At 45.9% G+C, this 21,623-nt stretch overlaps 1 protein-coding gene across 1 annotated transcript in view; it reads right to left on the reverse strand.

Moving 5' to 3' along the window:
* Nucleotides 1-1,731: 1,731 nt before the first annotated feature.
* LOC310853122 (phosphatidylserine decarboxylase proenzyme, mitochondrial-like) overlaps nt 1,732-21,623 on the reverse strand; it is a gene marked incomplete at both ends in the record, with an annotated part of 21,268 nt that continues 1,376 nt past the window's right edge. The window contains one exon of the mRNA XM_083757361.1: nt 1,732-2,799. Within this exon, the coding sequence (XP_083613487.1) occupies nt 1,732-2,799 (1,068 nt within the window). The remainder of the gene's footprint in view (nt 2,800-21,623) is intronic.

The following is a 21,623-nucleotide window of genomic DNA, read 5'->3' on the forward strand; positions in this document are numbered from 1 at the left end:
AGGTCAATACATAAACCATGCAGACGTCTAATATCCAACTATGGCTCACTGGGTATTATTACATGTGAGTATACAACCAGTAAGACGCCTAAGGGCGAGAAGCATGCACGCATCCGCCTCGTTGACGGCAGACTGCTGGGCGAGTGCTGGCGCTTTGGCATGGGGGGGTCAGATCCACATGGCATGAATTCTGTACTGGCCATATAAGGAGCATGTTTTGAGTGTACAGGGTTTGATGAGGTCAGAACAGGTCTGCTCCATATATGGAGATCTAAGGGTGGTAGCGGGGACATTCTCTTGACTACAGGGTTTGATGATGGCCGGGCCTTAATTTTCGGGCCTGTTGAGAACTCTAGTTTTAGCTGGCTGCCGGGGCGTGGTCGGAGAGTGATTTATTCTGGACCAAATGACAGACCATCAGACCTGAAATAACTAAAATGTTCGTAGATTGGGTAATGGGTAAGAGATAAGAATGTTATCAAATGAGTATGTTATGTAATTATCAGTAGCTTAACATTACCATCGCTTGCCTTGCCAGCTCAGTGGCCTTGTTTTTAGAGTGTCTGCCCTGAGACTGGAAGGTCAGGGCTTTGATCCCCGGCCGGGTCATACCAGACTCATACCAGAGACAATGTTTCAGTCACATCTTCGTCAGGATGACCTGACAAAGATGTGACTGATACATTGAAACGTTGTCTCTTTTGTACTTAAAATAAGGGCTTAAACTGTCTTGAGTTGCTCCAGTGCCTTCCTTCCTCCTGCAACCTGCCATAGGCCTGAGGCAATTATGGAACTCACTTCTGCATAAAATAATGACAATTTAATATCACAATATCATCCCAAAATTCATGACAGCGCTGTAGGCAAAACCTACAATGAAGAGCACATGACACGCAGCTTTTATAACGTATTCTGTGACATCGATGAAGTCATATTGATGACATCAGTCATATCTACATTTGTGCAGTGTTTCAGTAGGAGCTGATACCCCCTATTGACTTGCATCCATTCTAAAATCCAAATCTATAAAATGCACCACGTCTCTGTCTGTCTGTGTGTACGGCTGTACTGCATGTAACTCGAGAACCGTTCGCCCCACCGACTTCAAATTCAACACACGCATTCCACACCCCCACAGGGAGTGCAGACGACCCGCGGTTGTCCAGAACCGCCACAAAGGCCTCTGCCCGGGCTCTGGACAGGGCCCCTGTCCAGGCTCCATATATGGAGCTGGCCTGTTCTGACATCACAACACTCCATATTCGGGCATGCCTGACACAGAACTCCATATATAGGAATAAAGGAACACAGAGAGACAGTTACATAAATCTCCATATATTGACACGGGTACAACGGGTATGGTGGGGCATGGAACTCCAACTTCCATCGTTACAAGAACTCCATATATGGGCATAAAAGGGACACATACATACTAAATGGGTGGGGCATGCATTTCCAACTTGCATCGTTCCAAGTAGGCCAGTGCCCAATGGGCACCACTCTAATTTCAGTAAATTGTAGACGTTTCAAAAGAAAGGCATGGAGGTACTAGGTTGGTCTACTGCTGATTGAACAACAAACGTGTCACTGATTGGTCCAGTTCATTGCAAGATTAGCTCCGGACAGAGGCAGACACACACATACACCCTCTTATAGACATGAAAATGTAAATACACTGGTAAACATTTCCCTCTCTCGCCCTCCGAGTCTCTCCATCGGTTCTGTCGTTTGTCACAGCGTTCCCAGTGGCTCCCCGAAGCGGACCTTTTGCCCGGCCTCTATGTTGAAGGTAAAGCCCTGTGGTGCCTCGAAGAGCAGGACAATAGTGGAGCCCAGGTTGAACTCACCAAGCTCCTCCCCCTTGCACATGGTCACACCCTCCCTTCCACCCGCATTAAAGTGGATGTCTTTGTATGAGCCTTTGTGGTAGTGTGGCGCGTTGGTCCTCAGATCCTCATCAAAGTAAACCCGTATGGACCCTACGTTTGTTGCCCCGACGGCCGTGAGCGAGAAGAAGCCATGGCGCCAGGTGCCGTTGAGAGCCACCCGCTCGTTGTGACAAAATAACGCCTTGATCCACCGAGCAACACCTGGGTTGACCGACATCAGAGAACCAGGGAAGTGTCTCCTGTGTGTTATGGTCCAGTCGGTTGGTGAATGGAAACCGTGGTAATCTCCAGGAGAGAGGTAAACCACGCAGTGATGCAACTCATTGCCTGGCCGAGTCACCAGCAGGTCCTGGAAGGAACTAGTGGCTGTCTTGTTCTTGTTCGTGTCTGTCCAGGTCAAAGATCCAAGGAAAGTCTCCAGGCTGTAAGTGATGCCTTTAACTTGTTCAACTTCACCGTTATGAACACGACCGAAATTAAGAATTGTACCATCCGCTGGGCTGGTCATGCAGTGAGCATCACAGACTGGTCTGACTTGAGGTTTCAGTCTTCTTCTGAAGAATTCTCCCATGTTCCTGTAGTGGCACAGGTCCTCTACTGCTGCCTCCTGCATGTTGACTCCAAAGGTCCAGATATAGAGGCTATAAACTGGTTTCCGAAGCCATGTGGGCAAGTCCACTTGGCTCAGACGCCCCCATGTCCTCGACAGCAACCTGGTAGGAAAGGACTTGAACAACGCCACCTGCAAGTCGCTCGCCACATGAGGTGGGACTTCAATGCCCAGCTCAGCCAGCCTGCGGTCCTGATACCGACCGTACAGGTTGTAGACCACGTAACCGCCACCGGTTGTGGTGAGCAGGAGCGGGAGGGGCCTAATGCGGGCCTGGAGGCCTGGGGGTGCGGATCTCAACTGCCCACGCCCACCCGAGAAGTGACGCAATGGTCCCCGCCATGCAGTTCTCAGCAAGCTCCACACCTTCCATTTCATTCTGCTAAAATATCCAATTCTATGGATGTACCCCATGTCTTATTTCAAAATGTTGATGTTGCGTAATGATGATGTCAGCATTTCACGCCTTCAAGAATATATGGACGGTATGCGTGTGACATCATCATGCGTGTGACATCATCATCAGACCCAGACGTTATGCGGGAACGCAAGAAGAGGAAAATTAGCAAGAGAGGCCAACTTTGCTTTACTTCCCCGTATCTGCATGAGGTGGGGTGGTAACACTATTAGGAGACGGGAAGAATGTTGGAGTCTATTCATTTCCAATGGGAGAATGAATGTGAAAACAGCTTCTGAACCATTAGTTAACTCTATGGTCACTGAACTAAATACTGGACCCATCATCACAAGGCACACACTATTTAGTAAAATGGCTTCTTTTAGCGAGACAAATCAGGAGAACATTTTTGTTGACACTTTGTTGACATTTCTTTTTCCCAGCAACAAACTCTCACAAGATTTGAGATGAGTCCGGAAGCCTCTCTGTCCATCTGCAATTTGACGGACAACACATAGGGGGCTCTGGCCCCATATTTAGGATGACAATATGTGAATATTAATAATATTCACATAACGTGAAATGAATGGACATGTTAAAAGTGAAATAAAATGTGTGTTCCAATGCTTAATATAATAATTTTCCATCACTGTCTTAGACTCTTGGTTGATGGGGGCTGATTTGGGAAAAGGCATTTGCCATTTGCCATATAGTGCTCTCAATGCTCCACATGACGTTGTCAGCGGGAGAAGCAAACCACGCCTACTATATTTGGGAGACCATTTGTAGGCTTTGTGTACCATTTCGCCTATAGTGGCTCCAATGAAGTTGGCCCATCTTCATAAATAGACCATCTTTGGGAACGCCCGTCGCCTACTGAGTGGCAAAAAACGACTTCCTGGCCCTGACAGCCCAACAGAAAAGTCGTATCTGATGGCATTAAACGACGTTAAACTCACTATGGCATTCACTTTGCCACTCGATTTGCCACTTTCTTTATGCATGTGCATACCCTCTATTCCGTACATTCGTTGACAGGAAATGACACGTTTTACATCATTGTTTTGCGGCAGGATTTGCAGAGAAATACCGAACACAGATTACTGATTGCATGTCACAACATTCCTGACATCAGAAACATGGACTCTATCACCATATTTCAAACTCACCTCAAAACCCACCTGTTTAGGCAGGCCTATGACTCTGTGTGACGTTCTGCTGCAAGCTGTGCCCTAGTTTAATTTTTTTTCTTTCTGCTTTTAACTGTGTTCTTGTACTGCTTTTAATCTGTACAGTGACCTTGAGTGCCCTGAAAGGCGCCTTATAAATAAAATGTATTATTATTATTATTATTATTAACAGTGGGATCTAGGTGAATAGGATTAGGTTGAAACATTGACCATTGTCATACGTCAACTGAAGGCCAGCATCAGAGTTTTGTACTTTGTACGCAGAGAAGTCGCAGAGAAGGGCGGAGACATGTGAGAATTTTGGCTGGTTGAAGACCAAGCAATGTGCATGTGCATGTGCATGTGCATGTGCATGTGCACGCACACACACATACATTTCCAGTGCCTGCCTGATTTTGGTGCGAGCATTCACGACTAAAATAATGTTCACACTTCACAGAAGTTGTCCAGAAACACATGCTAAAATACACTAGTGCAATCAAAAATAACTTTAACGTTTAGTTGGAAAAAAAAGTTTACATAGTAATACTAGTATGTATATGACTATAATTAAATGCAGAAGACGATGCAGTAAAATGGCAGGATTTTCTGCACTTCCACATAGAGGCTGCTCTGAGTATGGAATTTGTTTACCATTGCTTTTGTCATCATTGTGGTGCAACAGCTGTCATGTCCCTTTGGGAGCTTTGAGCTCTTGCTGCTTGGCCTCCAAGGCTTCAAGGTGTCCATCACGACAGTGATTTTCCCATTTCCGTGGCAGGAAGCCTGCTGGTGTCACACTGCTTCGCTGTGGCCAAATCAGAATGCTTGGAGTTAGGCTGGGCTCAGCACCCACCAGAACCTAATCAGAATGTTTGGAGTTGGGCTGGGCTCAGCACCCACCAGAACCTAATCAGAATGCTTGGAGTTAGGCTGGGCTCAGCACCCACCAGAACCTAATCAGAATGCTTGGAGTTGGGCTGGGCTCAGCACCCACCAGAACCTAATCAGAATGCTTGGAGTTAGGCTGGGCTCAGCACCCACCAGAACCTAATCAGAATGCTTGGAGTTAGGCTGGGCTCAGCATCCACCAGAACCTAATCAGAATGCTTGGAGTTAGGCTGGGCTCAGCACCCACCAGAACCTAATCAGAATGCTTGGAGTTAGGCTGGGCTCAGCACCCACCAGAATCTAATCAGAATGCTTGGAGTTGGGCTGGGCTCAGCACCCACCAGAACCTAATCAGAATGCTTGGAGTTAGGCTGGGCTCAGCACCCACCAGAACCTAATCAGAATGCTTGGAGTTAGGCTGGGCTCAGCATCCACCAGAACCTAATCAGAATGCTTGGAGTTAGGCTGGGCTCAGCACCCACCAGAACCTAATCAGAATGCTTGGAGTTAGGCTGGGCTCAGCACCCACCAGAACCTAATCAGAATGCTTGGAGTTAGGCTGGGCTCAGCACCCACCAGAACCTAATCAGAATGCTTGGAGTTAGGCTGGGCTCAGCACCCACCAGAACCTAATCAGAATGCTTGGAGTTAGGCTGGGCTCAGCATCCACCAGAACCTAATCAGAATGCTTGGAGTTAGGCTGGGCTCAGCACCCACCAGATCTGAGTGCACCGCCCTGATGTGGATATAAACCCCCAGCCTAGGTTAGGTTAACTACCCTGTATACTTTGTTGTATCAGAATGTCGCAGATCTACCAGAATTGTGCTCTTGTAGATTTTCTTGTAGTTTTTCCAATTTTCAAGTGGTATAGTAGCACTTCCATCTTCCCTGCAACGTGCTAGCGTAAATGTCCCGGGGGTGTACTTACTTGTACATTATGGCTGGGGAATGTGCTTCAAGCTGCCTCACGCTACAGAAACAGTAGATAGGCTCCTGCCATATGGGCAACGTGGATACTACAAAATGTAATTGCTCATTGGTTATCCGTGGGACTGTGAGTGTGTGTTTGTGTGCGCATGCCTACACCTGTAATCATCTTATTTAATTTCTTTGGTGGGTCTCATTCAATCATTGTGAGCCTTTTGTGAATGGATGACGATGTCAGTGTGCGTATGTGTGTGCGTGTCTGGCTGAACTCAGCCCTCTGATCACCCCTCCTTCCTCCCTCCTCCGTGCGTTCTTCTACTTTCAACATCCTTCTCTTTCTCATGGAAAAGAGCCAATTAGACTTGTGTCTGTTTGTTTAAAACAAAACGGCTTTTAATTAGTGTGATCAAAAAGGTTCCCTTCTGCAGGCCCCGGGATCCACTTTGTTGTCCCCCCCCCCCTCCCGATGACATGCAGGTTTGATGCTGCCCGATAGGACACCAAGACAATCTAACCACCTTTTCATAATGAATATGCTTAACGCTCCCTCTCTCTCTCTCTCTCTCTCTCTCTCTCTCTCTCTCTCTCTCTCACATCTCAGCATATCAGCATGCCTTTTTTGTCTCGCTCAATCTATCGCTCACTCTCTCTTGCCTTGTCCACACGTATCCGGGTAAACGGATAAACGTAGGTTTTTATATGCGTTTTGGGGGGGTCCCCCACACGCAAACGCGTTTTTGGTCCATATAAACGCATCTTTTGGAAAACTCCTGCCACAGTGTATTTCTTTAAAACTCCGCCTGTGTGTTCCCTGTGTGGACAATGTAAACGGAGTTTTGCATGGGTCTTGCCATTGGTCATATGGACAGAGAGATTTAAAAAAACGTGTCGTATGGACAGAGAGATTTAAAAAAACGAAAATGAAAACGAAAACGAAAACGCTACGTTTATGTAGGTGTGGATGAAGCCTTAAAGTCTCTTCTTTTGTTGTATTGTTATCGTGGGCCAACCCCTTTTCCGTAACCCATTTCCTTTTATTTCTCCCTCTGTCTTTATTCTTTCTCTCTCTCTCTCTGAACTGGTTAATGACGTGTCCAGCATCATCGTGACGACGTGACCTCTTTCATCCTCCGTCCTGTCTGTCTGTCTGTCTGTCTGTCTGTCTGTCTGTCTGTCTGTCTGTCTGTCTGTCTGTCTGTCTGTCTGTCTGTCTGTCTGTCTGTCTGTCTGTCTGTCTGTCTGTCTGTCTGTCTGTCTGTCTGTCTGTCGTCTTGGTCCACCTGCTACCTTTTTTATTTTGCTAGCTCTATTGCTTGTGTTTGTTTTCTGTTACTATCTCTCCTCTTTCTTTCTTTCTTTCTTTCTTTCTTTCTTTCTTTCTTTCTTTCTTTCTTTCTTTCTTTCTTTCTTTCTTTCTTTCTTTCTCTCTCTCTCTCTCATCTCTTTTTCTCTGTATGTGGTTGTGCTTCTGATTCTGGGTCTGTCTGTCTGGGGGAAGGCAGGTTAACATAAAGGTTCCAGAGATGTTGAGTGGGTGCTAGGTCTTGTCAGATATGTCTGTGTGAGCGGGTGCGTGTGTGTGTGTGTGTGTGTTTGTGTGTTTGTGCTTGTAGCAACTGTTGTTTCTCACCAGACGATCCTACTGCAGAGGTGTGTGTGTGTGTGTGTGTCTGTACCGAGAGTGTGAGCATGAGCCTTGTACTGTCAGGTGTGTGTGTGTGTGTGTGTGTGTGTGTGTGTGTGTGTGTGTGAGAGGGAAAGAGAGGATGTCAGGTGTCCTGTGTATAGTTGGTCCGTTTCTGACAGTGGCTGCAGGGAGCAAATCTACGACCCAATCAATCCACTGCACTTCAGGTCTCCTAATTGAATTGTGTGTGTGTGTGTGTGTGTGTGTGTGTGTGTGTGTGTGTGTGTGTGTGTGTGTGTGTGTGTGTGTGTGTGTGTGTGTGTGTGTGTGTGTGTGTGTGTGTGTGTGTGTGTGTGTGTGTGTGTGTGTGTGTGTGTGTGTGTGTGTGTGTGTGTGTGTGTGTGTGTGTGTGTGTGTGTGTGTGTGTGTGTGTGTGTGTGTGTGTGGACCGAGAGTGTGAGCATGAGCCTTGTACTGTCAGGTGTGTGTGTGTGGACCGAGAGTGTGAGCATGAGCCTTGTACTGTCAGGTGTGTGTGTGTGGACCGAGAGTGTGAGCATGAGCCTTGTACTGTCAGGTGTGTGTGTGTGTGTGTCTGTACCGAGAGTGTGAGCATGAGCCTTGTACTGTCAGGTGTGTGTGTGTGTGTGTGTGTGTGTGCGTGTGTGTGTGCGCGCGCGTGTGTGTGTGTGTGTGTGTGTGCGTGCGTCCATGCATGCGTGCGTGCGTGCGTTCCTCAGCTGAAATGGGTTCAACTGACAGCTGTCAGGTTGCTTGACTCAATCATGACCTTTTTCTGTTTCTGTCATTCACTCTCTCTCTCTCTCTCCCTCCCTCTCACACACACACACAGGGTGCCAGGGTGAGCATAGCCTAACGCTGGTGACGCAGAGAGAGAGCATGAGAGAGACATCCATTCAAGCCCACATCTGATCCATTTAGATCAGGGGTCCATTTTGCAACAGTATGCATTTTTACTGCAACATTAGGTATTTATTTGAATAATCTATCGACAGTGAATGATGGGATAAAAATGGCATAGGACACAATGAATAATAGGGAGTATCACAACAGTTGTCCTGCCATGGTTCTGTAGTGTATAGTACATCCTCCCAGCAGTCCATGTGCCACAGTCAACCAGGAGTCAGGAGTCATCTGAGGTCAGGCTTGGTTGTGGAACCTGAAGGCTATATTGCACAAAGGACTGTGAACCTAGTGCTCCTATAGTCCCAACGAGGCTATAGCACATCACAGACGGGATGGGAGGGGGTTCTACAGGATAGCATCCAGCTTAATTCCTCCTCATCCTCCACTCCGAATTTGTTAATGTCTTACCAAATAGCAGTGCACACTACAAGGTAGTGGCTCCGATATCTATTCGCCTGTCCCTGGCTGAATAATGCTTTGAGTATCTTCATGCCGTTAGCATTCATTAACAATTGTTTGCAAACGTTATTAGCGCTCACCTCAGGTGTCCCGTGGGCTTGTCTATTTTTAGTTAGCTGTGCTGAACAGGTGCTTGAGGAACGCCACTGCAGCATGGGCTGTCGTTGGAGTCGTGAGACTCCCAGAAACCCATTCCTATAAGGCACGCTACTGCTTCTGCTAAAAGTTAAAATATTTGTAACTTCTCGCACTTGGTGTTCTGAGTGCCACTGCTAAGACATGCTAAATTCTCAGCGCTGTCAGGAACACTCAACATTACTATGTCTTGCATTGACAATAAGGAGGGAGAGAAGCCGACACCGTAGACGACATGCTGGCCCCTACCTAGTCTAATGCACTCGGCCTATACTGGCACTATCCAGCATAGAGTTCCATGCAGTCGTTAATGAAATATCCCGTCAGCTGTGAGATGTCTGAGCATTGAGAGACAAAACTGTTGCATGTATGTGGTGATATTAATTGTATGTGTCAAATTGAGTGTCGGTAATATTCCACTGACAACGTGAAATTTAAGAGCTATATCTAACTGGAAGAAGTCATTTGTATTATTCAAAAAATTATTGGAGAACCACATCAGTGGGATAAGACACAGAATGAAATAGATATAGACTGTCCTTTTTTTATTTAGGCAGATTCCGCTGCTGTGTGTCAAACCGGTCATTTCAGCGTGACCCTACAAGCATACATCCTACAGTATATCCCATCTTTACACTCTGTGTTCTTGTCTCTCTCAGACGCACTCACATGAATACACATTACATGTTGCTGATGGTGTGTCAGAGTGCTATTAAATTGCTATTGCTATTGCTATTAAATGATAAACCGCAACAGGCACCAGAATGGACAGTGCATCTGCATTTGTTTGAGGTATACAGTAGTTGTGTGTGTTTGTTTGCACGTGTGTTTTATTATTAGCAATCACTTATGTTGCAAGCCTCTCAGCCTCCATATATATACAGTAAGTATATATATATATGGTTGGGGCCCTTTTGTTGATATGATCATCACTTTGTCTGCCTTTTCCCTTCTATATATGTTTTATTTTATTTGGTGTGTTTATTTTTCTGCTATTTGTGTGCACGTGTGCCATGCTCTGTGTCATCCGTGTGTGTGTGTGTGTGTGTGTGTGTGTGTGTGTGTGTGTGTGTGTGTGCGACTGCGCACACTTGCGTGTGTGTGTGTGTGTACTGGCTCACTTAGCATCGAGTCCACAGCCTGCCTTCATTTCCATATAATTAGATTGTGTGTTAAAGGCCACTTCCAGTGCATTGATTAAGTGTCCAAGTCAAGGAGGTGAGGGGACAGGAGCATCGGAGGGCCATGAGGGGGCTCTAGCACTACAGAAACCTGTCACGCACGCACGCACACACACACACACACACACGCACACACACACACACACACACACACACACACCTCCCCTCTTTCTATTTGAGAGGGAAAAATAACAGCCTTGGCTACAGAACCAAACAGTGTCAGGACAATGATATGAATATGTGTGTGTGTGCATGTGCATTTGTTATAAAGACACATATTGTATAGTCTGACATTGTTCCTGTTTGCTCTCCTCTCCCTCTCGCTGTGTGTGTGTGTGTGTGTGTGTGTGTGTGTGTGTGTGTGTGTGTGTGGTGTGTGTGTGTGTGGTGTGTGGTGTGTGGTGTGTGTGTGTGCGTGTGTGTGTGACAGAATCGGAGCAGCCGGCCTTAGCCTTGTGTTTTCTTGGACTAGGCCAGTTGTCTGTGTCTAATTTATGTTTTTGTGCGGCTCAGTCTGACTGGGGTGTTATACGATCAGCCGCTAGCCCGCCTGCCCTATATATGGACAAAACGACTGGACTCGTACCGGGCCAGGCCTGAACAGTGACTAATAGCTGGATCACGCTGCACTTATCTCAAGACTCGCCACGTTCTGCAAGACGAGCACTGGGTTCCCCTGCCTTTTATATAGTGGCTTATAGTAACCATCTCAGTGAGGTGTTGTTGAGCCATACAGTAAGGGCATACTGTAGTTAACCCATTCTGACCTGAGATCAGATTCATACGAGGTTTCCGCCGGACACACACTGGTCTGATGAACCCATTCTGACCTGAGATCAGATTCTAAAAAATGTCAGTCGTTCTTTGATTTTTCAAAAAATAGCAGACCTACAAGCTCGTATCGCGCCACTCGGTGGCGCGATATGAGCTTGTAGATCTGCTATTTTTAAATAGCTAAAGCATAACATGATGCTGACACCAAAATGGGTGCCCGGTCAGAATGGGTGTGTACAGTACCCCTTTAGAATGAAACAAACTATCCAAAATGGATGTTTATTTTCTAATCTAGGCCCTACGTGCTGATTTTGAAATAATATTGGAATTGGAACTTGGGTTCAGAATCGTTGGACATGTTTCTGTAAGTAATACAGGTCAAGGATAAGGAGTTTTACAGACCTTACCTGTTTCCATTTACACAGTGGCATTACTATAGAACAAACAGTTGCATATTTCATGCAGTCTGCCCAATACAGACTCAGTGCTCTGCTGGTGGCTGAACTGGTGAATTGGTGTCCCTTTGGGGCATCTCATGAAATAGAAAGAATAAAATAATAATACAAGAATCTGTTACATTTTAAAGGTATATTCAGTGATTTCACTTCAATTCAAATATCACTTATTTTTTTGTTTTGTTGTGATAATCCTCTCTACTATAGAGTGTGCTGTCCATATAAGGAGTTCCTCCATGTCCCCAGTTAACCCCTGGGGGTCAAAAAACCTTAGGTTTCGTTTTTGACTCTATCCTGATTGGACGAAAGTTTGGGTCCCAAGGCAAAAACGAAACCTATATTCAGTGAAATCACTGAATATACCTTTAACATTAAAAAAAAAATATATATATACTTCGATTTTTCCCTCTACCGAAACGTATTATGACATACGCAGAACAGGGACACTAGAGCTTGAATACGTTGCTCAAAGGCATCTCAGGCAGCAGTCGCTTTTTTTGCAGCCTTGTTCAAGTTATCTCAAAGCTTCCAGCACTTGCCAGCCACACATGAAACTGAGTGAACCGTTGCCAGTGGCAACTCATTATTTGTAGATTGATTGTAGCAGTTTTGCGAGCATCGTGATGTTCGCTTGGTCTGAACTGGACTGAGGTCACAGTGACTATGCTGATTCAGACCATTTGGCAGATCTCTGTCTTTCTTCCTGTATCTCTGTCTCTCTTCGTCATTCTCTCCCCACATACAACTGTAGCTATAGGCCTTACACGAGATGCTTATTAGCAGAACAGAGGCAGCTGTTTTTCTTTCTGAACATGCGACAGGTAAATATTTCATCTATCCGCCTGTCTCTACCAATCCTCAGCTCCACTGGAGGAGCGAGAGAACGTGAGATGACAGCATGGACACACACACCCTCGTACACACACACATGGGCACGCACGCACGCACGCACACACACACACACAGAGAGAAAGACATTCGCATAATGTCAATGCTGGCACAAGCACACACAAACATGCGTGCAACCACGCAAGGATAGGTTATGCATAGCCTGCATAATGTAGCACACACATTTTTGTACACATACATACACTCGGGTCTAGGCACACACACACACACACACGGCATGCACTCTCATGAGAGCTGACTCCAGCATTGGCATAATGTGGCATATTAAAGTGAACCGGACCTTTTACTATAAACACTGTTCCCCCTTTGCTCTGGGCGAGAGCTCACACACACACACACACACACGCACGCGCACGCACGCGCAGACACACAGATAAATAGACGGACAGAGGGGTGGTGGGCAGGGGGGGGGGACCGGACAGGGAATGAGAGGAGGCAGAGAGCTGTGGGTTTGGCCTGTAAAAGACAGGGGCCAGTGGCTAAGTGCTTATTACCCTGCTTCCCCTGACACCTACAAATACACACTTGGTTCCTCGACTGTCTGAGGCATATATAGCTAGGGTAGAGAGAGAGAGAGAGAGAGAGAGAGAGATCACACACTGCAATAAGAGGGGGTCGGTTAAGTGAGTTGAGAGGTTTGAAATGGGGGAAAAAGACACACATCTGATACTCTTCCTCTCCTTTCTTCTCTATCATCTCCCTCCCTCCTCCCTCTCTCCATGTCCTCGTCTCGTTAAACGGATGGCAGATGACAGAAAAATTAGAGGCATTTGGGTCTTGACAGGTTGTTGTTCTACGTACGCGCGCCGCCTTCTTTTTTCTGCTTGAAATGGTTCTTGTCAGTTTGTTTTCAGTCAAGCTGTCTCGGCAGAACAATGCACCACACACGCACACGCACACACACACACACACACACACACACCACACACCACAGGTTGTGTGTTCTGCTGACGGAAAGATCTGATTTGTGTTCTGAGACTGGTGGTGATGAGAGGAGGAGAGCAGACACGCTCACAAAGATGTCTTCCCCTCCGCTAATTATCGCGACAGGCTTTGATTGCCTGTTTGGAAACAGTTTTTCAAACGGCTGTAATGATGATGATTAGGCAAGTGAGGGGAGGGGAGGGGAGCCATGTTTGGACCCTCCTGAAAACATCTATTACCCCCACCAAACAAGTAAAGGTGTGTGCTCTCACGGGGGTGTTCCTGTGTTCCTGTGTGTAACTAGGGGTGGAAGGAAGTACTCAGATTTTCAGTAGTAGATTGTAGATAGATTGATAGTATTTTTACCAAAGGGTCGAAATATTCTGCAGGGAAAAGCACTATATTCAAATTTTCACTTGAGTAAAAGAAAAATCACACTTGTGTGATCGTGTATCATTCATCATACATCATCACACCTCACATTCCATGCTCAAAGAATCAAATCATTTCCGTGGTACACACAGACACTCAAAGCTGCATGGGCATAGGAAGGGCTAGCGCCCCTCAAAATATGCAAATACTGGTACAGAATTTCACAAGCTCATTATTGGATTATAATTAGTGTGTTGCCCAATGCATCAATGACAATGTGTTGAATGTTGCAGCTGGTAAAGGTAAAGGTGTCGTTTCACTTCATGAAACGACACTAAATGTACATAGGTTTAGGTTCAAACAAAAGCATCCACACACAACAAAATGATGGAAACGACAGTAAACAGGTTAGACAGGCTCTCAAAGTGCATGCACTGCACTAGCACTGGCACTCTGGTCAAGACAAACACATCATGCATATTACTCTGAAACAGGCATCTGAAAGGCAACAACAAGACTACTGTTCAAAAATCTATATGTTTCACAGCAAAGCCAATACACCTGAGCATCTTCCTTATCAATTTATGGAACTGTGGGAATGACGAGCACTGGGTCAGAGAGAGAGAGAGAGAGAGAGAGAGGGGGGGGGGGGAGAGAGAGAGAGAGAGAGAGAGCACATCCTGCAATAAGAGAGAGGGGGGGGGGTGGTGTAGGGTAAGTGAGTTGAGAGGTTTAAAGGTTTGAGAGGTTTGAAATAGGAAAAAATCACACCTGTGTGAAGTGAGCAACTGCAACTGTACAGTGTGGGGGTCTCGCGGATTGCGCCTGGGGGGGGCGACGCTGTTCCGGCGAGCCTTCCCGCGTCCGAAACGGTTGCGAAGTGACAGAGTTACCGTGTTGCAGCTTTCCGTGCTCACGTACACATAAACGTACACATACGTGTGTGTGTGTGTGTGTGTGTGTGTGTGTGTGTGTGTGTGTGTGTGTGTGTGTGTGTGTGTGTGTGTGTGTGTGTGTGTGTGTGTGTGTGTGTGTGTGTGTGTGTGTGTGTGTGTGTGTGTGTGTGTGTGTGTGTGTGTGTGTGTGTGTGTGTGCGCGCGCATACGTGTGTTTGTGCATCCCTTGGGGGCTCAAGGATGAGCTGATGGAAGACAGAGGCCGTCCATGTTAAGTGGCCTCCAGAGAATGTGGCATTTTGTGTGTGTATGAAATAGTGTTCTATGCTCATGATCAGGGTGGAGGGGGGTCAGCCTAGCTTGTGTAAGTAGAGGCATATATCACTGATGCAAGCTTAGATTATTGATCAAAATGTTGGTGTGACATGGCTGCTTGGACACTGCAGGTTGAAAGCTTTCGTACACATGTGGCAAAGTCTGGAATGGAACCAAAATTGTGGAATACACATTCCCAATTAGTCCTAGACCTGACATCAATAGGCTAGTAAGGCTTCCCATAAGGTTTTGTGTGTTGTGGTCGACAATATGATAGCATCCGTGCCTTTCAGCCCATGGGATCATGCATGCAAGTATTCCAGTCTGCAACAAAGTCACATTTCAAACCTGGTCCTGGACCTGAGATGAGTTTGAAACTCCTTTACTAGAGTGTTGAAATATCTGCTCACGATCACACTTGGCATAACGATTCCTTACAAGCACACTGCTGCCATGATCACTGCGCTTCAGTTACTACCAACTCTGAAGACGCTAATAATTTTCGCTCTCATTATGTGTGGCTATTAGTGTTGGTTTTTTGTGACTCGGACTGTTTTTGCAATTAGGCTCATTTGCATAGAAAGTGCCTGATTTGGTGCAATATGTATATGCATATTACCTAATTGAAATACATGCAGACTCTATTTGCTTTGGAACGGTTAGGTGTGCATTTCACCCTTTGTGGGTTCTTATACAATTACCTTTTGTCTTTGAGCTAGGGGTGGCCAACCGACAACCTTTAGCTACTTGCCGCTAAGAAATTGTTAACCGATAAACACTAATGGCTAATAGTGAACCGATTAAAAAACAAAAACAGTTTGAAGCGCCGGTGAAAACAAGCCTAAACTGTGTTTTGGTCTATGAACAGCGCCGTACCGTAGTGTACAGTAGTTGTGTGAACAGAGGAGTAGCAGCCGCAGCTCAGCACAGTCGGTGGAGCGCACAGGGCACCCTACGCTCCAGAGCTTTTGGGGGGCGGGGCAAGTGCGTGCTTTGGTCAACTCAACTGTCATTGCATCTCTGTATGTAGGCTATTTAAATTTTAATTTTACCTACCGATGGCACGGGATGGTGGCCATTGCGTTGCCTGCGTCACCTGTTGTCACGCGCATGAACTGGCTACTGGAGTTGCGCGTGTGGCTCGACTGTTGGATATAGCACTCACCGCAGAGAGAGCTATTTGACAATTATGTGCCTCTATATTGGCGAGGAGTGGAACGTTAATTCAGCCGTCTTATTGACACAGAGTATGCGCGACAGACACATTGCAGACAACCTGGTAGGTAAACTCAACGATGCGGTGGAGGCTTGGGGACTTACTGGGAAAGTGTGTGCATGTGTTCACGATAATGCACGTAACGTTGTGGCTGTTAATTACATTTTATTTAAAAAAAAAATGAATAAAATAGCATTCTTTTCCCTTAACGGCTGACGGTTAATTAGCCTCCTAGTATAATCGTAGTACCTGATGATCATGTTTTAGGAGGGAAAAGAATCACGGAAGGCGGAATCACGGAATCTAAAATGTCTCCAAAAGCCTGGCAAAAGCCACGCAATTCTTTCGTCTACCTAAAAACACACTGGGTCCGATTCACTAAGCTGTTTACGTCCATATTTTGAACGTACAGCAGTTTTTGCTTAGATAAAATACACCCTCCTTTAGTCACTTTATTTACACGTTATTTACGACCGGCTTAGTGAATCAGGCCCATTGTAGTATGCTTGACATTTCAGGGTAATTGAGAAGAGAAGAGACGTGTTGACAAAGGTTAAAGGACAACTTTAGTTTTTTTCAACCAAGGTTCATGTTTTAGGTTGTTATTAGATAAACTAAAAGGTGAGTGTTAATTTTCATAGTGTCATATTTAGCCCCATGCTCGAATGCCCCCGCCCCCCTGTCAAAAACTGCTAAAATCCCTAAAACGAAAGAAAGCAGCAAATGAAAGAAAATTAACACTCACCTTTTAGTTTCTCTAATAACAACCTAAAACATGAACCTTGGTTGAAAAAAAGGTTATAAAAAGGCTTGTGACAAGACGTTAGCAGGTTAAAATCCCTGAACTGCATGGCTGGGAAGATCAGCACAGGAAGGGAATCGCAGACCCCAAACCCCCTTTTGAAATGAACCATAGGACAAGGCATCAAATGGTCAACTTCCTTGGTGGTGAGGCCAATAGTGGATGTACCAGGTCTGTGAATAGATGATAAAAACTAAAGCAACAACGGTTAGTTGAGTTAACATTTCCCAAGCTCAACAATGTCTTAAAAACTATGTTGTCTTGGTGTACTTTGTGTTTCTATGCAGAAAATATCCTGTGTGGGAGCCTGTATTCCGTTTTTTCTCTGTTGTGGTGTGGCCTACAGGAAACGTGACAGCACAGACAAGAGTCTTAACTGATCATATTCACACCCACACCATACAATGATGACACCGGGAACAACAGAGCAGACAGGAACACACACGTACGTGCGCGCACGCACGCGCGCTCTCACACACACACACACACACACACACACACACACACACACACACACACACACACACCCTCACACACACACACACACACACACACACACACACACATTGATATGTTCACATGGAATCTCACACTGACACCACTACACACTCATAATGCATGGACATGTCCAAACATACAGACACTGACTTCTCCTTATAACACAGGCAGTACTGTACTTGACAGGCAATGCACGCACGCACGCATGCACGCACGCACGCACACACGCACACACGCACACACACAGTCATCTTACAGAAAGTCACAACATCACACCCTACACACACACACACACACACACACACACACACACACACACACACACACACACACACACACACACACACACACACACACACACACACACACACACACACACAGAGAGAGAGAACATCCTAATAATGCCTGTGGCTTTTGTGTTTCAGGGTCAGTGTGTTATCTTGTTGGTGTCAGTATACACTCCCTACCCTACTGCTAATAAGTGTGCACACACGCACGCACGCATGTACGTGTGCACACACACACACACACACACACACACACACACACACACACACACACACACACACACACACACACACACACACACACACACACACACACACACACTCCTTCACTCTCAGGGCAGAAACACACTGGACGCCACACCCCGGTGGATCTGCTATTTGCATTTGTTGACGTAAAACAAAATAGGGTTTATTTAAGTGGTTAATGGTTAAAATTGTTATTTTGATTGGTTTTATATTTAGTGTAGAGGGAATGGTTAAAAGCTACAGTAAAAGATAAAGTGAAATTTAATACACTTCCTTGTTGATACCAGACGTGTCTAAAGTCACTGTGATTGGTTGAGATTAGGGTTGTATCGGATTGGGTGATCGGAAATCGGCTCCGATCTCATGATTTTCAAAAGATCAGAATCGGGGAGAAAAGGTCTGATTTTTAATTGTCTAATAAACAATGAGATTTTGTAAAAACTGTTGTGTTTATGCTAGTTGTTTTCCTTCTGGTCCCAGTCAGAGATCATCAAACAAAGACTAGTCACGCTGCTGTAAATGATTTAGATGCGCAGAGGGAGATGCTTCAAAGGGTCATAAAAGCGGTCGATTAATGTGCTAAAAGAAATTACGCCCTTAAAATAATGCTGCTTTTGTAGCAATATAATATTATTTGGTTTATTTTTCTTGTTTCCGCGATCAGCATAGCATGCATAATAATAAATGCTCTCCACACTGAAACTCTAGATTGCTGTGTGTGTGTGAGCACATGCTCCGCAGAGCCGCGTTTGCACTGTCGCCGGTCTGACTTGGACGGGGACACCGAAATGAAAAAAAATCAAGATGTTCTGCGACACACACTCACTGCAAATGCACGGATTGTGTTACATGTGCTGCACCTGGATTAGCTATAGCTGTTTGTGACCACACTGTACTCTTCACATTATCTCTAATGTAGAAAATAATCCTCTTGTGGAATTAATCTGTTTCATCCAGGGATTGTTACCGATGCTGAGAAGAAATTAAAACCCTTGCTCCACTTATTGTGTGCGTGCGTGCGTGTGTGTGTGCACGCGCGCACGTGCGTGCGTGGCACTGCGTGCAAGGTTCTTTGTCACGCAGGTGTCAGGGGGTCTCCAGCTCGGTGAAATGAAGACAGAGGATTCATTTAACAGTTGAAGTCGGGGTCCCAGTGGACAATGCATATCAAACTAGACGTCCTTGAAATTAAAAAAGGTTGACAATCACTGTTCTATTCAATTATATCATAGAAAGAGTGGCTGTAAAAAGTTGTATTTGAAGCCTTATACACATTGTGCGCACACACACAACACACACACACACACACACACACACACACACACACACACACACACACACACACACACACACACGTGCACATTGTTTGTGTGCGTGTAAAGGTGGTGCAGTGGGTCCATTTATACTCCACACAGTGCTTCCTTCACAGCCACTCTCAAAGTTAAATGAACACAGAGGTGTTCTTCAGTGTACTGAGAAGTTTAGTCAGCTAAGGCACAAAGGACAGGCGGCCTTGTGGAGATCTCTGCATAATTGAAGCACCTCTGAAACGCGTTACCTCGACTCAACCCGTGACGTGGGTGACGAAGCCGACAGAAACCAGTTTGGACAGCAGACGCATCTCCTTGCCCCGTCGCGCGGTGTAACCTTGTATTTCACCATACCTCTGGTTATGGTTGCCTTGTAGTCAGGGTTAGTTTGGGGGCATATACAGTACTGTACACACGACAATAACAATGCGAGTTCAACAGTGCAAGCAGCTGAGTTGGCTTGCCACCGAGCTCACGGGACACTCAGCGTCTTGTTGCGTTTCGAGGGTTAGCGTAGGGCGGGTTAGTTCAGGACACCCTCTGTGCCCTTTTGCCCCCGCTTTTGCAAAATGGTGTGTTGTCTTCGGAACGTTGACGGATCATTTGGAACCTTTTATCATATTAAAACATTACGCGGAACATCTGCCATTTCCACTGCCTTACAGACATCGGCTTTGTCCCCGTCTAGAGAGAGGTAGAGAGGGGACATGAGGGAGACAAATATATGACATGCAGTACCACAGATACTCTGTATTTTTGTCTCTACCCATCTCTCTCTATCTCTCTCTCTCTCTCTCTACTCTCTACTCTCTACTCTCTCACTCTTTCTCTCACTCTCTCTCTCTCTCTCTCTCTCTCTCACTCTCTCTCTCTCTCTCTCTCTCTCTCTCTCTCCCCCCTCTCATTTTCTCTCTGTGAGACAGACAGAGGGAGCAAGAGACTCACAGGGAGAGCTGTAATTTAGCTGGCTGACAGAGGAAGTGAAATATGGTAGGGGTGTGTTAGGGTGACAGGCTAAATGAATAGAGACATCAACGGGGCGTGTGTGTGTGTGTGTGTGTGTGTGTGTGTGTGTGTGTGTGTGTGTGTGTGTGTGTGTGTGTGTGTGTGTGTGTGTGTGTGTGTGCGTGTGCGTGTGCGTAGCTGAGGATCGTTCTGTACTGGCTGTGTTTTTACTCACCCTGTCAAAGTGAGGATGGCTCTAAGTGTTATACTGTATATCAACCTTCCTCCCCCCATTCACTTCTACTTGTCACTGCTCTTTGTGTGTGTGTGTGCGTGTGCATGTGTGCATGCATGCGTGCGTGCGTGTTATGACTGTCAAAAGTGCACAAGTAACAGGTTGGAGCAGTCGCTGTGCGGTTCTGTTGTCTAAGCAACAAAATGTCAACCTTGACCTCCATCCATCCGTCCATCCGTCTGTCATTAGAGATAGCTCCATCAGAGCATTATATAGATAGATATTCCACTGTTCTTAGCTTGTGTTTTTTTCTATGTTTTTGATGTATTACCATGTTTTTCTTCTTACTTACTGTAAATCGCTCTGGATTTAGAGCATCTGCTAAATGCCTAAATTGTAAATTGTAGAGGATAAATGTCTTCAAAAAAGGCCATTAGACTATTAAACAAAAGGAAGGAGTGACAACATTATGCACTTTGTTTGGTTTGGTCAAACAGAATGCAATTGACAAATGTACAAATGTAGCTTAACCTAAGGAGCCAGCTTAGATGGCATCTAAGGATGCCTCCCGAGCGTCTCCCTAGGGAGGTCCTCCTCGTTGCACGTCCCACTGGAGGGAGACCCCGGGGCAGACCAAGGATCAGATGGGATGATCCAAACTGGCCTGGGAACGCCTCGGGATCCCCCAGGATGAAGTTACTAATATTGGCTTTGGAGTCTGGAGTCTGGAGCGCTCTGCTGGAGCTGTTGCCCCCTGACTCGACTCCGGATAAGCGGTTGAAAATGTATGGATGGGCCCAGGCCGTAGCGTAACGGTCTGGGCACCGGACTGGTAATCCAGTCGCAGTGTGCCGCGGGTTCGACTCCCGGACCCGACACGGCCTTTACTGCATGTCATCCCCCCATCTCTCTCCCGTTTCCTGTCAGCCTACTGTCTGTCCCTTCAAAAATCAATAAAAGGCGTAAGCCGCAAAAAAAAAATCTTAAAAAAAAAAAAAAAAAAATTATGGATGGACAAATGCAGCTGCTGCAGCGCATGTGTGGTCTTGGGTTATTAGTTTAAATCACCGTCTTGCTACTGTACTGTACTCTTTTGATTTGGGCCCACCAAAGAAATCCGATATTTGTTTCTGAGCCATATTTGTAAATGAACAACCTGGAGGAGAGAGATTCATGCGTTCCGCGCATAAAAGGCACACAGCACCCCTATACTTCCCGTGCGTGCG

This window comes from Protomyctophum parallelum (genome assembly GCF_964188405.1).
Source record: "Protomyctophum parallelum genome assembly, chromosome: 22".
NCBI classification, from domain to species: Eukaryota; Metazoa; Chordata; class Actinopteri; order Myctophiformes; family Myctophidae; genus Protomyctophum; species Protomyctophum parallelum.